Below are 18,232 nucleotides of genomic sequence, written 5' to 3'. Positions count from 1 at the left end.
TTTGCTAGAGGGGCCACATTTTATAACTGGTGAAAAGTGGTTAAAGAAGGTAGCCCAGACCAAGAGAGTCCTCCAAGATGCCTCTTGACCACCAGTCCACGTCCTCGCTGCTCACCATCAGACTCAAGCCCACACTGCTTTTGGAAGAATTCAGGGCATTCTCAAGATATCTGGTACCCGTTTTCATCCACTGGTGAGATGCTGAGAGACCAACGTGTGACCATCACGGTTATGACATGCAAAGAGCACAGAGCCTCGGGTTCCTGCCCCAAGAACACAACCCCTTTGGCCCCTCTCAACACACTCGGATTCTCCCACATGGCCGGCTGAGCACAAGTCCAGGAATGTTCTATTATAAAACTGCACTTCACAGAAGAAAGTCAAACCATTAAGTTATTATCACATTTAAAACCAAAAGGCAGAAAATTAACTGGCCAAAGCACACAGCCCACAGGAGCACCTGTGTGAACGGGGGCAGGTGGGGGGAAAGGAAGTGGAACGGTGGCCAGAACAGAAAGCACTGGGGCTCAGGTGGGATGAATTCTGACGCTGCACCAGGACACAAGGAATCTTACCGCTGAAAAGGCACGGCTGCGATTCATGCACAGGAGCCAGGCGAGACTGAACTCAGACACCTTTGAGCATGTATTTCTAACTATGTAAGACTGCTCTACCTCCAAAGGTCCCCTGGCAGGTCAGGTGCGTGCAAACAACGTAGAAATGGTTTGTTTCAGAGTTCAGAAAAGGAGTTAACTAACGTGCTAGTGGTCTCTGTGGATCAATTACATATCGATCAGCAGCGAAGATCAAATCATTCTGAAATTACAAAGTGAATCCATGGGGAAAGGGGTTTGACTGATAAGAAGTAGATCTGTACAACGTTCTAGGAACAGGAACATTACACACAGTGAAGTACTCCTGTTCTCTTCCTTTACTTGATACGATCTTCAAGTCCGGGACACGACGGGTACCAACTGAGATTAGTAAGGAACTTGACCTTACCAACTCACCTTTCTTCTTCCACAGTTTTGATTTCATCTCATCTTGCTAACTACCCCCAATTACTCCACTCCTCCCTTCCTGCCCTCTTCCTACACCCCGTAGCTGTTCACTATACAATGCTTGAATGCTCGGCTCTAAAATTTTCTTTAGAGGAAATGGCTTATGCATAAATGCAACAAATGGGCAATCTCTCTATGAGTTAACACCTTGAGCTTAATTCTGGGCCACATTTACAGAGGGACCGCATTTACAAAGAAACCACTGCTGATCCAGGACACTGAGCGAGGGGCTTCAAATATTTAAAGAGCTGCTATGTGTAAGTCTGGAAGGTAAAAGGAGATCCAATGGGTAGAAGTTACAGGTGAGCAGATTTTAGCTCAACATAGTAAATCTCTTTATTACAGAACAGTTTTCTTTGTCTACTACTGAGCTCTCTGTCATTGGGCGTATTTAACAGATGCAAAAGAAAAATCCTTTTAGGAGCACAATGGAGGGTATGCAAGCACTGGATAGGAAGAGAGAAGTCTAATTCTAAGGAGCCTATGATTCCACAATAAATTACAGCAAAGCAACAGTTTTTCTGTAATTGAGATACACAGCCGTGCAATGTGGTGGGCTGATAAGATGAACTGAAGGAAAACACAAGACAGGAGAGGTGCACATCCCTGACCCTAGAGCAGGAGGTGATTCTAGCCTAGATTTGGATAAAATAGATCTATACATATATCTGAAGACAGGAAAAGAGAAGAGATTCAAAGACCAGACAGACTCTTGCAGATAAACTCTAACGGGCAAAGGCAGAAGCTGTGCTTGCATATTAACTACAAATGGACGGGACATGCATAGTTTATGATTTTTACTTTTATAAGCCTACACTGATGAGAAATGTAGGATTCTGGTTTTTCTGTTCTGGGTAAGAAGGAGAAGAATGAAAGAAAAATATGTCCTCCACCCCTGCCCAATCTGCATGGGCAGCTAAAGAACCAGAAAGAACTTCTCTTCCAAAAAGCTCCTACAGATAACACCCTCCTTGACCAAAGTGCCACAAGGCTGGCAAAGGTTTCTAAACAGATTAATGAGAGGTTTCTGAGAATGTTAATTCAAGACTGCTGCTTCTCAAATTTAGCTTAGGTCTTTGGATGAAAAGCTGGTGAGTCAAGAACACCCTTCTGACTGCTATAATAGTGTCCCAACACTTTTGCACAGAACTGTGTTATTACTGTATAGCATGCTATCTTAGAAGTCCATGAATCCCTGTCATTTAAAAAGCTAATCATAACATAATGTTAACATATGGGAACCCAGGCTATTCCTGTTCTCTGGGCTCATGTGGCCCAAATGACCACAGAATTTTCTTAGCACCCGGAGGGTTGTTCTTAGACAATGCTGCTACTTTACATTTCCCTCTTTAGAACCCTCTAAGTAAAAACAAAAGCAGGGGCAAGAAGGAGCCATGCAATTTACGACACCAAGTAAAAGCCAGGATCTGTGAGTGTGTGCATTCCCTGCAATTCACCGCGTGTGTTTTCCTTTTCTGGAGAAGAGGATGAACAAAAATAACTACGTACCACCAGTGTCTTCCACCCAGCCATTTTACACGGCCCCACCCCCCAGTCACAAATGTGCCTCCACTCCGGCACACGAACCACCCACCACACACACACACCCCCACGATGAAAGGGAAGGAGACCTGACCGAGGAAGCACGTCACGCAGGCACTGCATACTCCCAGTGAGGGCCGCTGGGAGTGAAAAATACAAAGTCCGCCCACAGGAAGTATCTCCTCCACAAAAGCATTCATCAATTAGGAGGGGGAAGTCGTATGTAAAGAAACCTGGCAGACACCAAGGGATCGAAGTTACAATCACCAGTAATGAAACAAATCAGCGCCATGTGCCTCTTGATCTGACGCACTGGGAAGAACACAGCACTTCCCCAGGGTTCCTGCCAAACAGGAGTCTCATCATATAGATTCTGACAAACCCACCTTGAAAGACAGTCTACAAAATAACTGGCCAGCACCCCTCAAAACAGTCTAGATCATGAAAAAAAAAAAAGAAAGGTAAACAGCAGGAATTGTGACAGAGGCTCCCTTGGGGACATGGGATACACGACAACTAATGTGATCCTGGCCCAGAAAAGAGACAACTGGCAATATATGAATAAAATCTGTACATTAGATAATAATGCTGAGTCAATGTTAATATCCAGACTTAACCACAATATTAACTTTGTACTTTGGGTTATGTAACAGAACGTCTGTGGTTTTAGGAAATGCACGGTGAAGTATGTAAAGAAGGGCCATCATGTCTGCAATTTGGATCCAAATTTTCAAAAAGAAACTTACATATATACATGCGTGTGCATCTGAACAGACACAAGAAGGGCGACATGATTAAGGATGGCACAGTGCAACATGGAGCTGCCAACACTGGGGGGACCCGGGAAGTGGATAAAGGAATTCTTCATGACACTTCTGCAACTCCTCTGCAAATAAAGTTTTCTGAAATTAGAAAGGAAATCTAACCTAAGTGGGCCCGAGCTTTTCGAGAAGCTGGAGAAAGAGGAGGAATGTAGCCAACCCCCATCTCCTCTGTCCCTCCAGCCTCAACACTGAGAAGCACTGCAGTGTCTTTGTGTTTCCCTGAAAGCTACTGTGGGGGACGGCAGTGAGCTCCCTGAGGGCACCACCAGATCCCCAAATCTCCAGAGCCTGACATAGGGCCTGAGAGATACCAGAGGCTCAAGAAATGGTCAATGGATGGAATGACTGAGCTTTAAGAAATGTCTGAAAGAAGCTGAGAGAGAGCGCCAATCTGTGGTACTCCATCTGCAAAGCCGGTAGAATTGTATAAACAGCTGGGCGGGAAAGAGGGGCAGGCGGCATCAGGATGAGGAGTAAGGTGCGGTCCTACCTGGGTATTCTTCATACTGAGGAGGAAGGGGAATCGGACAGGCACCCTAGGGCTGGCCTGAAACCGCCCTGTTCCTCTGGACTGGGTGAGGAAGGACATACGTGCCAGGCACCACGTGTCCCAGCATCCAGGGTCTCTGTTGGGTCCTGCATGAGTTACTTGAGGCACGGAGATAAGAAGGGAAGACCAAGGCGACATGGAGGATGGAAACAGCTCCATATTCAGTTCTGTTCTTACCTCCCATTCCAATCAGTACTCGGTTTTTCAAATTCACATTGACTACGCACATCAGGTCTGAAATTAAAATCATTCTAATTACCAAAGTTAACGAACGCTTCAAAAAAGTGAACAGATGAGAAACGTACTTTGCTTCAAAAACTTCAGCAGTTCCAGAACATCCTCACAGATTGGTTTCGCAGTAACATTTAATTCAGAATAGAGATGAAGGGGAAGAAAATATACATATATAATCCACAGGCCGCCAGGGTATTAAGTATTAGGGGACAGGGACGTGCCTATAACCTACAGAAAATTGGGCCCAACAACAAATGTGCTTTTTCTCACCACCAAGATACAATTTCAGTCATGAGTGCTGTGTGATAACATTCCAGAACAAAATGTAGGTGAACTATGGCACATTACTCCAAGGTGCAAAACTGATTCGCATATTAATGTAAAGAAGGACATTTTTGCTTTAATATGGAATACAATTTTCAAGGAATCTCTAGATGAGATTGCTATGCTCAGTGGTAGAGACTTGACGACCAACTTACTGAAAAATGAGTTCAAATGGTAAACCCAAATCACCCTTCCTAGCCAGTAAATAGTGAACAGCGAGCCCATGGAGGAACCAGGCCAGGCTGGTACAGCCACCCTCTCCTCCTCTTGACTCAGCACATCTGGAAAGTCAAGCAGTTCTCTGTCACAGTTAACCCTTTCCTCCAACTTAATAAGGACAGACAGCTCACTCATTCTCAGAGTTTTAGTTGCCAATTATTAGTCTGTTTTTCCCTAACACCTGCCAGCTTCCTATGTCCCATTTCAAAGCTGCCCCACCTCTCTAAAATGGATCGGGAGAACCTCAACATCTATGTCCTGCCAGGTTCTCCAGGGGTATGTTTTCTGTACAATCCCAAAGGATTGGGGTCCAGGCGATGTGCAAGAAAGACCCCTGATGAGGCCCCAAGACAAGCAGCCAGACTTCAGCCCTTCCATGCTCAGAATCCCTCCTGGTCAGACACTGTCCAGGCCTTGGGCTGCCAATGACATGGCTCTAGCAATGCCAGCTGAAATGGCAAGGACTCGTGGTGACCTGGGGCCTGACCTCAGGGTCCTGGAAGAGACCCTCCATGGAGCTTGGATAGACCCTCAGATCTGCATGCAAACAGGCAGATGGTATGGTATTCTTAACCCTTCAATACTTCTGAATCAACCTCCATCTGCTCCCCAGCCCAAACTCCTTCTCATTTCTCCATGACAGCTCCTACTTCGGATAACCCTGGGCTCTTGTTCAACTGGGATGGCAAGGGCACTTCCATAAAAATCAAGCCACTGCTGATTTTTGTCTGAAGAGGAGGTGAAGACACTGGACTAAAGGACAGTGTGACAGCTCTTGAAATTTAAGCCTTCACGCTGGTCACCAGTTCCTAGTATGATATTACCAATGAAAAATGCAGCAGCTCTGCCTCTTGGTCCCCACCCAACTGGTTCTTCTTACCTTTGGTTCCATCGAAATGAAACTGTGGGCTCCTCTGCTTGAGAGAACTGACCTTTTAATCGTCCTGCTGTGGTGGAAGTGGTAGTAGTCCTTCAGGGCCCCGATCTGCAAAGGTAGGAAGGAAAGAGTAAGAGAGAGCTAACATAAGAAAAGTCTTCTGTTTTTCTTCATCTGAGAACACAAAACAAAACCAAGAAATGGCTCATAAATTATGCAGTTGCCTGCTATGCTTAAATGTTACTTGAACCCTGGTGATCACTTTTCAAAAGAAGGACATGTGATATGAGATGCAGTGTCCTTGAGGCAGGGACTGAAGATTACAATGGGGCAGCTTAGCCTCTCCGTATCTCCCTCTTAATGTTTAATTTATATGCAGCATTTTAAGTAATTCTATATCAATCTATATCCAAATGTGGGAAAGAGAAAAAAAAATCAAATAGCTATCTGGTTATAAAAACACATTGCATTTTGTTTGCTCTAAGGACTGTACACTGAAAGACCTTGTTAGATTATTTATATCATTAATTTGAAACAACCCCTGAGCAGTTGATCATTCACAAAGAAAACATTACTTAGTTTCCTGACTTCAGTCAACAGCGTAAATACATAGCCCTTATTCATTGATTGCAAAACTAAAAGTGGAAAGGGCAATTTCTAAAACAAAACAAAGATCACACATCCTACCGATCAGCTAAGCTTCCTGTGGAAAAAAATCACTCAACCCATTTTATCAGAACCATTTTTTTTTAACATATTAGTCTTCTTATTTATGAACCTCTTTCTTTAGTTAAGAGCAGTTAGGTCTATTTAAGACAGCTGTAAAAATAAGTCCTTGTCCACTTTAGGAAAACAAACTGACACAACTGACACATTCTCTCAGCAGATTATAAAAATGTGGATCACGTAATGGAAACTAAACCACACAATGAATGAAGACAGGAGAGCTTGGTTCTAGTTTCAGCTGAAACTCCACAGAAGTGTCTTCTTGGCTAAATCACATATGCTTACTACGCCTCAGTTTCCTTTCTATAAAATTGGACTTTGGGTCAGTTAATGTCTAAAATCATTTCAGCTCTCAAATTCCATTCTTTAACACACTGACACTTTACTTGCTTTGGGCAAATACATTTGGGGGCTATTTCTCCAGGACACCATTGCTCTGCCCTAAAAGGATAACCACCACAGGACATCTTCCAATGAGGACAATTCAAAAGTTAGACTTTCTTAATTAAAAAAAAAAAAGTTATACCTTTTCCTACACAAAAGGTTTATTTCTTATTATCTTTTCATCACATTCTCAGTCACCGTCCCACCCTTCCAATAAGGAGGATCAACAAAATTTCTATGCCCTTTAGGAGTCACCTCCTCACTGGGGATTTATGTTCTAACTGAATGCTTCTTATAATCATTAAATTTGAAAGTCTTTAGTCTCTCATCTCTGATTCAAGTGGAAACTGCCCAGATGTGCCCCTAAGAGATCCTGGACTCTGAAAACAAGTGGAAAATGAGGAAATCCTAGCTGAAACCTGTCACCTCAGTGATCCTGAATTCTGAAGCAGCAGAAAACAATGAGGAAGAGGGCACGGGTGCCAGCCCCAGTCTCCAAGAGTGTTTCCAGGAGAGATTTACAGGCCAATTTTAAGACTCCGGAGGACTAAGGGTAGCATTCAGGAGGGGCTGAGTGATCCTTTATCAGAAAATCTTAAAATCCCAAGGAGCTTAGGGCTTTTATCTCATGGAGCTTTTATCAAGAATGCTCCTTGGGTAAATACAGTAGTTCTTGTGGAAAGAAACAGAGAATCTCTGAGGAAGAACTTTCCAGAGAACGTACTGACTGTGTGAAAAATGAAGTATGTGTAAGATCACGTCCATTCAACTATGACAAAACCTCTTCAACTACAGGAAATGAGTGAATTCAACTCAGCTATTAAACTCAAACTGTGGATGAAATGCACCCTGAGGATATATTCAGATCCTTTGTGGCTTCAATGGTACAGACCAGAACCCTGGCCCAATGCAGTGCATGCAGAGCTGGGAAATGGAATCCTTGTCCAGCTAAACTTGTTTTGAGATCTTGGATACATCACTTAACACCTTGGTTTCCTCAACTACGAATAAGGATACGGGAGGTACAGTGGACAGAGACTGGGCATCAGAGTCAAATGGGGGATAATAATAACAAAAAGAAGAAAGAGAAAAAAAAGAGACCTACAAAAGATTGCTTTGGCTGTCCGGGGTCTTTTGTGGTTCCTTATAAAGTTAGGAATCGTTTGTAATAGCATTTATTAGTGTGGTTAGAAGGATTGACAGGGGCACTGCTGGTCAGGCCCTTGCCTGCCACATAGTAAGTAGCAGAAAGTTATGAGTGTCACATCTAAATTTACACTTAAATCCTATCTTCTCTCACCTCCTATCCTCTAATTAGTCCCTCACCTCTGTCTCTTGGTCAGGATTCCCCTCGGTCTACCCTGGTATCATCTCTGCACTTCCCTTATTTCATTGGCAAAAATCAAAAAGAGCTAATGATACACATTTGGCCAGGATGTAGGCACAAAGGCAGCTTACCCAGGATTGGTAAAGAGCATACTGTGGGACAAGTGTTTGGGGAGTGACTTGGTAACATCAGTAAAATTAGACATAGTACTTAACCTTTGACCTAGATTTTCCACTTCTAAAAATAGAGTCTACAGATCGAGGAGCCACCTATGTCCAAGAATGGGTCTTAGAGCCAATCTTGTAAAAAGCAAAAGAATGCAAACAACTAGCTGTCATCACCAGGTGACTGGTTCTAAACGAACTAAAATGTAAAGTGGATTGATAACCAATATAGTGGGCAAATAATAAAAAAATACAGGTACAAAACAGGCATATAATACAACCCAATTTTTGTAGGAGAAAAAAAGGAAGAATCTATGTTACATGTATGTTTATATACACAGGATATTTCATGAAGGAGATCCTTGAGTGGCTTCCCTTCACTCTTAAAATAAATAGTAATATTTAATATTAGTTCATAATATAGTTTTTAAAGTACATTACCATCATTGTATCATATCAGCATTTATGCTGTGCCAGGAACTAGTCCACAGGATCCACCTAACTCACAGAGTAAAGACCATGATCCTACCCTGACCTGTAGGGCACGCGTGATCGGCATGCCGCCCTCTCGCGCCTCACCGCAAGTCACATCTGCCTGCAATTCTCTGGACTCCAGCCACGCTGGCCTTCTTTCAGTTCCTTGATGGCGTCGGGCTTGCTGCTCCCGATCCCTGCAGCTTCCTCCCCTACCTCCATCCCCTCCACCTTGCTTCCTCTAGCTCACCCTTTATGTCTCACCTCAAGTCCGAAGTCTGAAAAACTCCCAGCCCAGGCCAGCTCCCTCCATTACACCATCTCACAGAATCGTAAGAATAGACGCCTGGATGAAAATCACAGAGCTATTCAATTAAGGCTAATTTCAGCAACAATGGTTTAATTGTAACTGAAGGACCAACTATGCCAGGGTTGTGGTTCTGAAGGTCGTAAGCTCACACAGCTCTTTTTTTTTTTTTTTTTTTTTTTTTTTTTGCAATACATCAGCTATGGAGCAGGTGCATTAGTTCAATTACCTACCTCATCCAAACAAAATAATCTGTCACTTCCCAGAAACTATATACATGTACATGTACATATATATATACACATATACATAAAAGGATGTTTATATCTCTCATCTGTTAATATGCATGTCCCTTATTGGCGGGAATTGTGTCTTTTATATCCTTCCAATAGCACTGTGCATGCTGAGGGCATTTAATAATCATTAGAAAGAAAAATGTCATAATATGTTGGGAGTTATTCAAAAGAAAGACAGTGTATGAAAACAGAGCAGTAACATTATCTATAACCAGACACTCCATCTAGCTCCTCCAGGGTGATGTAGAACAAAAAATGACTGTGATTATGTTATGCAGTAGCAACAATACCTAAAACAAGGTACAAGACATAACTAACACAGGGACATTTTATAAATGAGTCAAGAGCTATAGGAGTATACAAAACATAAAATCAATAGATAGATCAAAGCTCAACCTCTTCCTTAGCACCACACAAAGGAAGGGAAATAATTCCTTCCCTCTTGACCCTCTTATGCTCCTCTTCTGTGTAGTTACATACACTTCCCTGCCAAGCAACACAAACCTTATACACAACACTAAGTCGATGAATTTCATCATTCATTCCCAATTCTGTCAAATGTTTGTGCTTTTTCTTCCCTAGTGGTAGCCCCCTCACCCTGGCACCCAGAACTTTCCTATCACTACTTTTTCTCAAACCAAACTGTGTTCTTAGGAAAGGCTTTTTATATAGTCTTTTACACTAAAGTGTAAATGACTAGTAAGAAAATATCTTGGTTCTTCCATGCACAAGTGCATTTGATTAGAAAATTTAAAACATTATGCCAAATAAATGAGTTCACAGTGCTTGTAATTTCAAAACAAATCACTGTCAAAAAAAAAAAGAAAACACCAATCACTGGAGGTTTCTGTTTGTTCTCTCTTCTTCTGGCAGCAGGAGAGAACTTTCCCAGTGTCCCGAAATTCTTATGTCACAAGCGAGCTACAGACTTCTGAGCAGAGGGCTGGGAGCCAGAAGACCAATATTTTACACTGACTTGGCCCCTGGTAAGGAGCTTGTGGCCCTTCAGAATTCATTCACACTAACAGTCTAGCCTGTGTTGGCAGCAAAACCCTCACTGGTCTAATGACTCCAGGCATATAGTTTGCAAATTCCTTACAGATAATTCTATAGGACCAACTGTGCTAATTTGCTTAGGACTGATGTGTTAACAAAGACACAGGACCTTTCAGTGCTTAGACTGGGTCAGCTGCAGGCAGACTTGGAGAGCTGGTTACCCTGGTTAAGAACTGCCGAGATCACAGGCTGTGGCCACCTTGAACCTGTCAGCTCTCTTGAGCTTCCTGTCTGCCTTGTCTTCCCCTCTGCACTCTCCAACTTACAGATTTCTCCAAATTCTGTACTTTCTTTTGAAAATTTATTTACCTTCAGTATACAAATAAAATTCTTAATGGGCAAAAATTTGAAGACATTTCCCAAAAGGAGATATGCAAATGGCCAATAAGCATGCAAAAAGATACCCAAATGCAAATTAAAATCATAATAGCACTATACCCACACCAAAATGGCTAAAATTTAAGAGGCAGACAGTACCAATTCGCAATGAGACCATAGGGCATCAGAATTTTCATATATTGCTGGTGGGAGTGTAAGTGGTTTAACATCTTTGGAAAATTGTTTGGTAATTCTTATGAAACATGCATCCTCCTCATAACCCAGCCATTTCATTTTTAGTATTTACCCACAAGAAATGAAAAACCTATTTCCAAACAAAACTCATACACAAATATTTATAGAGGCTTTTTCTTAAGAATAGCCCCAAACTGGAAACAATGCAAATATCCATCAACAGGTGAATGGATAAATAAATGGTGGTATAGCCATAGAATGGAGTGCCCAGCAATAAAAAGAACAAGCTACTAGTGCATGCAACTATGTGGATGAATGTCAAAACATCATGCAGACACAAAGTACATACTGTATGTTTCCATTGAGAAGAAATTCTAGGATAGTTACTCTTATCATGATAGCAAACAGATGAGTGATAACCTAGAGAAAAGCCTAGAGAAATGCTGGTTTGGGGGAATGTTCTGCACCATGATTGTGGTGGTAATTACATGTGTGGTCAATGCTCAGCTTGCTGGGACCAGCTCACAGTAGGCTTGCAAGATCCAATGGCACCTTTTCTCCACATCCTGTTCAGCGACATCACATTGATGACTTGACATCAATAATGAGGGAAGTATTTACACACCAGGAAAAATGGGCAAAGGCTACAAATCAGGGCTTATTTTTTCTCTGAAAAGTCACTTGGTTAGTATTTATCAGCACACTACAAGGTATATACATTTGTCGACACTTATCCAATCTTGCCCCAAAATGGCTACACTGGGGGGTATGTAACTATACCTCAGTAACAGTGATTTCAATAGTTGCAAACTCTCCTTTGTTGATTTCTGGTTCTTTTTCCCATCTGCAGAATGATTCAGAGATTGAGAACCACAAGAACCCAGTTACCTGAGGCTCTCCAGCTCAGATCTCCTCCCACCCTTCTCAGGTGAGCTGGGGAGGAACCAAGTCCCCAAGACCATTGTTCTTGCCGACCAACCTCTTTCAAATGCCTGAAGTTGAAAAGTCTGAAACTCCTGCTCGCTAAATTCTATTTAGACAGAAAGCTACAGAGGCAATGCCCAGATATACTGTTTTCCTTTCATTAAAACGTTGACTGTGATGTCTCCTTTGTACATCCCTGAGAATATAAAAAGCATTGTAATTATTTGCCTTTTGTGTTCCAGATCCTAAAACATTCAAAGGAGAATCAAAAAGAAGGTGGCCATGACTGCTTTCCCCAAAGTCACCAAGAACACTCCAAACTTAGGGCCTTTGCATCTGCTTTTCCTCCACCTGGAATGCTCTTCTAGAAATCTTTATGACTCACATCCTCTCTGCTTTCAGGTTTTTGCTAGAATGTTCCCTCCTCAGGGAGGATTTCTCTGACCACCCTATTTGAAATTGTCATCTCCCTCTCCACCCTATTCCCCCTTCCCTAATCTATTTTCCCCCTTAACACTTAATGCCACTTAGCATGTTATACACTCTCTTTACTTGTCCCATTTATGGTTGGTCTTCCCCTGCTAGAATGCTAGCTCTATAGGGCAGGAATTTTTGTTTTATTCCCTGCTGGATTAGCCTTAGCTCCCATTAACAGTGCCAGGCTTACCCAATAAATGTTAAAATGAATGAATGAATGAGTGGCCCCTGCTCTTAAGGAAATCAAAGCAACAGCGAGCATATCTTTAAATCTCAGGGAAGGTTTCTTGTTCATGTCTTTATAACCCTTTCTGTGATATAACATTAATATATAATGTAACGTACACTTCATGCTTACTAAATGCTGAATGAATGAATGGCATTATCACATGTAAACATATCTGAAAATTAAGAATTTACTACCAACAACCACATAATCACCAAAGCACGCCTTTACTCTTATTTCATCAAAGTCAATGACCTCTTGGACTCACTGAACCAAAGTGATGTGTAACAAGGCTGCTGAATTCATTAACTATTAAGTCAGAAGGCAAGCAAATGCAGAAAGCTGATGAATTGCTAATATTTATGGAGCACCAACTAAGGGCCAGGCGTTACTGCACTGAGTCCTCACAGTAGCAGGAAGTAGGTATCATGATTTCCATTTTACAGGCGCAGAAACAGAAGCTCACAGAGTTTGAGAATTTGCCTAGGGCCAGCCACACAGCTAGGAAAGGGCCAAGCTCAGGCTGATTCCAGTCAGCCTAACTTCAGAGCACATGTTCTTAACTACCCTGAAAGATGTTTAAAAGAAAAGGTTTACAAGAATGAGTTTAAAATAATTTCCCAGAAGACTGTGTTCCTAAGAGTTGTACCTTTGAGGGGATGTTTTCTGGGGATACGTCTACCTACTTTAAGTAGATGCAAAAAAGAGTGTTGACAAGTTACCTCCATGGGGACAAGAGACTTGATCTCTACTTCCTGCTCTGCCACTGACCCCTGGGAGCTTACATTAGTGACTTTGTGTAGGCGGGAAAGTATCTTTAAGGTACCCCTTCACCTTGAAGTTCAAGGCGCATTCTAAATTTAGTAAGTGCAACACCTGGCCCCAAGCATCTCGGATGCTGCTGTACTGGGCCACAGAATGCCACACAATGATATAAAAAACGTCTTCCTTCTACTTTAGTTTGAAGCCCATCAGTCAGCTCTTCAGAGAATGAAATCAGAGTACATGAATTCAGAGCAAAAGCACTGCATTTCTCTTTTTAATCAGGAGGTGCAAGGAAAGATGTATAATCTCTTATGATTTTAGAGCAACTTTCTAAGATATGCAGCAATGCTTTCTTCAGGCAGATGCTCAAGATGTAGAATCTCTTATGATTTTTAAAGCAACTTTCTAAGATATGCAGGCATATGACAGGCTGAATGATGGTCCCCTAAAAATGTTCATCTCCGAATCCCCAGAAGCCATGAATATGTCCTCCTATATGGCAAAAAGGACTTTGCAGCTGTGATTAAATTAAGCATTTTGCGATGGGGAGATTATCCTGGATTATCTGCATGGGCCCAATGAAGTCACCAGGTCCTTATGAGAGGGAAGTAGCAAAGTCAGAGAGATGTGATGAGAGAAGCAGAGGTCAGAGAGATGGAAGCAGAGATGGGGAGGGGGAGAGGGAGAAACAAAGAGAGGGAAGAGAGAGAGAGAGAGAGAGATTTGAAAAAGCTCTGTTGCTGGCTCTGAAGATGGAGGGAGGAGCCACAAGCCAAGGGATGCCAATGGCCTCTAGAAACCGGAAAAGGCAAGGAGGTAAGTCTCCTCTAGAATCTCCAGAAGGAACGCAATTCCGGTGACACCTTCATTTTAGGTTAGGACTTCTGGCCTCCAGAACTGAAAGATAATAAACTTGTGTTGTTTTAAGCCACAAAATTTGTGATCATGTGTTACAGCAGCAATGGGAAACTAACACAAGGCAGAACTAATCCTGCAGTGGATATCCATGAAAAGCAAAGGAAATGAAACCAGACAATTTGTATTTGGAGCCCGTTTATTCTTCATAACTGTCAGGCCTCTGTGGGTATCAGTTATCAATTTCGAAGCAGCTGCACCAATACCGTAATAGTGATTGTATCAGCCCAGCACGCTGCGCAGCACTGTTAGCATTCTCTTGCTTAACCCTCAAAATAAACTGAAAGGCGAGATAAGGCAACTTGCCCTGCAAAAAAGAACCTGGGAGTGGATTGTTTATTCAAAGCCACTGTGTCATTAATACTACAAATAACAAGAGCTACCACTTACGGATGCTGCCCTCCAATCTTTCCAACAACCCTGCAAATGAAGGAGAATTATCCTAACATTGTTGCAAAGGAAACTGAGTCGAAACCTGGGAGAGGCTATGTCACATGCCCAAGTGAGGAAGTGTCTGAGTCTGACTCCAAAAAAATCTAAGATTTTTTTAGTCAGAGCACTTTGATTTTTATTTAAAATGTATTCAAAGGGTTTTCTCTCACTATATGTGATTCAATGTGCACACTCAAATATCCCCACCCCATCCCACCTCTTTGCCCTCACCAATGTGAGGCCTTATTATTTTATTCTAAAGCCACCTGATCAGCAGAGCATAGGAGAATCTAGGTTCCTATAGTTCACCTTAAAAGCAGGTAATCAAAAACATCTTGACTACAAATGCCAAGCAAGCAAGAAACAGATACAACAATGTCACCAAGGAAACATCAGGCAGAGAAAACAGTTAGCACCATATTTTTCCAGGTTCAAGTAAGAAACCTACAGTCTACCCTACTATTCACACAGGACAGATTTGCCTCAAAACAAATCACAGAATATCAGAGTTGGAAAATCCCTTAACAGGATTTGGATCTGACCTTCCCCACTGAATTCAGGAATCCAATCTTCAAGCTTCAGACACAGAGCACTGCATTGCCTGAGGCAGCCCATTTGTTAGGAAGTTCTTCCAGATCATTAGTCTAAATCCAACCTTAGCCCGTGATGCCAACCCAAGAGGGTCGTCCCTCTCCTGTGTGCCAGTCAGGGAACATGTCCCTACCGGGACTTCCCTTTTCTTGGCTGGACATCTGAGTTTTTCCATGTTTTCAGCTGCTCCTCGTAGACACACCAACATCAGTAATGCCTTCCCAGAAAACGTGGTGCCAGAACATAACACATCTTAAGTCTAGGTACATTGGAGCTACAGTGGAGTCCATGATCCCATGACCTCCCTGGCAATGGACTTCTACTAGAAGTAGCTTAAAATGGAAGTATTTTTAGCAGAATGAACTTGGCCGGCTGAATAAATCCTCAGAAGCAAGCCCTTTTTAATTTGGTTCTCCTCCAGTCTATATTTTAATTTTTTAAATGGAAATGATAGAAATTTACATTTCTGTGTAATGTTGAATGTCATTTTCTATATTCTTCTCCATATACTCACAGTCTGCCCAGACTTCCATTTATTTACTGTGTGTGCTCTATGTCAAGCATGGATCCAAAGACACTGCAGAGAGAGTGAACAAAACAAAGACCCTGCTAAGACGCAGATAATGTTCTGATTTGACTCTGACAACCCCATTGTGTCAACTGCAAATTTGAAATTTACATCTTCTCTACTGAATAAGAATATTTCTCCCAAGAGCACTCAAGTAATTTTTCCTATTAGTCTATTACAGATAAGGATTGGGTTCAACATCCAACATGTAATATGTTTGTGACAGTTATTTAAGAATGAACTGTAAATGGTATTTGGCTTTTATTTTCTTCAACCCATTTTTACCCAAAATGAATAATTATGTCCTTAATGTAAAATAATCCTGGTACAATATTCCTCAGGTAAATTAGTGCTATTTATAGTCAGCTATTCTTTTGAAAAGTTTTTTAAAAACCATCTGTAATTTATGGAGGCACTAAAAGAAATTTATTGTTTAATATTTAAGCCATTCCACCTACTTATAAGACACACATCACACACACAAAGGAAGTCCAAGAGATGCTTAGAGAGAAAGAGCACATGTAGCCTACATTTAGATCTGTATCATTCTCTTCATTACTGACCACCCTTGCAACTTGAAAGCATTTCCACCTACAACATGGAAACAAACAGAAAACAGTACTTACTGTGATAGGTGACATTTCTAGAATTACCCCAGGAATGGTAAATTTTCTCTTTAGATTCAATGATTATCAACCCTTGTTATACATTAGGATTATACGGGGGCTAAAAAATATACTAAATGTTTGTTTCCCCCAACGCCAACCCTAGAGATTCTGACATAAAGCTCTAGGTTAAAGCCCGGGCATGAGTATTTTCTTTTAAAAAGCTTTCTAAGTGATTCTACAGGTGAACAACCACTGTTCTAATCCATCCATCTCATTCTGCACAAATAGAACAACACACCCTGAATTCTGTGATCTGCATTCAATTCTTCCTATCTAATTAGTCAAAGTCAGTTTAAAGCAGAAAGTATATAATTAACTGGATTTTAGCACTAATGTAAATGGTATGTTTTATTCTTTTATTTATTCCTTTAGTTATTTCAAAAGCCATTCCCCTCCCCCCAAAATTTTAGAAAAATGCATTTGGTATAACCAGATTCAGAATTTCCAATATTTTATCATACAGGTAAACAGAGGCTATTTTGAGCACTACAGAATTTTAAAAGACGTGTTTTATTCTTAAAAGGGAAGATTCTGAGGGTAGAAGATCACATCTTAATGTGATAGAACCTATGTGTGCTCAAGACAGCTGATGGCCTTGTCACTCTCAGTTTAAAAACTTACTGGGAAGAGAAGCTCCATGTCTTTTCTAACAGCTCTTCAGAGATGTCTTGTCCTTTTGTCCCCATCTTGGTCCTTCCTGGAGATTGGCAGGGTTAACCTTTGCAGGGCAGTAACCTTAAAACAGGGCCCAGAACAGGGAATAAGCAACTGCATCTGTGGCACAGTGGCCGACGAAAAGTGGGTGAGGTATCCAGCCTGGTGCGAAGTTCTCCATCTAGGCAGATTTGAGGTTGGGCCCTATTTTTATAGCTCCCAAGGCTCTGCCACGATAGGCAGCTATTGGCCACTTATATTAATTAAAGATGTCACAGATACACAACTATTGAAATAGATCAAATAAAAGAAAACCCCCCAGCAATCCCAAGTGATGGTGAGGATGTAGGTAAATGGAAGGTCAGACACTGCTGCTGGGAAGATCTGGAAAACAGTTTGGCGGTTTCTCATAAAATTAGACATCCACTTACTATATGACCAGACATCCTGCTCCTAAATATTTTCTCCAAGAAAAATAATAACTTATGGAATAACTATATGGCAAAAAATTGGACAACCAAGAAGAAATGAACAAGTTTCTAGAAAAATAGATCCACCAAAACTGAATCAAGAAGAAACAGATCATTGGAACAGACCAATCACTAGAAGTGAAACAGAATCAGCAATAAAAAAACCTCCCTGCAAACAAAAGTCCAGGACCAGATGGCTTCACCGGGGAATTCTACCACACACAAAAAGAAGAACTTATACCAGTCCTTCTCAAACTCTTCCAAAAGACTGAAGAGGAGGCAACACTCCCAAACTCATTCTATGAAGCCACCATCATCCTGATACTAAAACCAAACAAAGACACTACCAAAAAAGAAAATTACAGGCCAATATCATTGATGAACATAGACGCAAAAATCCTTAACAAAATATTAGCAAGCAGAATCCAACAACACATAGAAAAGATCATACACCATGATCAATTAAGTTGGATTCATCCCAGGGAGACAAGGATGGTTCAGCATATGCAGTCAATTAATGTGATGTATCACATCAACAAAAGAAGGGACAAAAATCACATGATCATCTCAATAGATGTAGAAAAAGTATTTGATAAAATTCAATATCCATTTATGATTAAAAAATAAATCTCTTACCAAAGTAGGTATAGAAGGAACATATCTC

The 18,232-nt window shown here is 41.5% G+C and overlaps 1 protein-coding gene across 7 annotated transcripts in view; it reads right to left on the bottom strand.

Annotated features, from left to right (window-relative positions):
• PCSK5 (proprotein convertase subtilisin/kexin type 5) overlaps positions 1–18,232 on the bottom strand; it is a 413,936-nt gene that overhangs the window by 367,718 nt on the left and 27,986 nt on the right. For all 7 annotated transcript variants that reach the window (XM_074361722.1, XM_074361723.1, XM_074361725.1 and 4 more), the window contains exon 2: positions 5,635–5,739. In XM_074361722.1, coding sequence (XP_074217823.1) covers positions 5,635–5,739 — 105 coding nt within the window. The remainder of the gene's footprint in view (positions 1–5,634; positions 5,740–18,232) is intronic.

Source organism: Camelus bactrianus, chromosome 4, assembly GCF_048773025.1.
Source record: "Camelus bactrianus isolate YW-2024 breed Bactrian camel chromosome 4, ASM4877302v1, whole genome shotgun sequence".
NCBI lineage: Eukaryota > Metazoa > Chordata > Mammalia > Artiodactyla > Camelidae > Camelus > Camelus bactrianus.
This window is presented reverse-complemented; position numbering and strand designations above follow the sequence as displayed.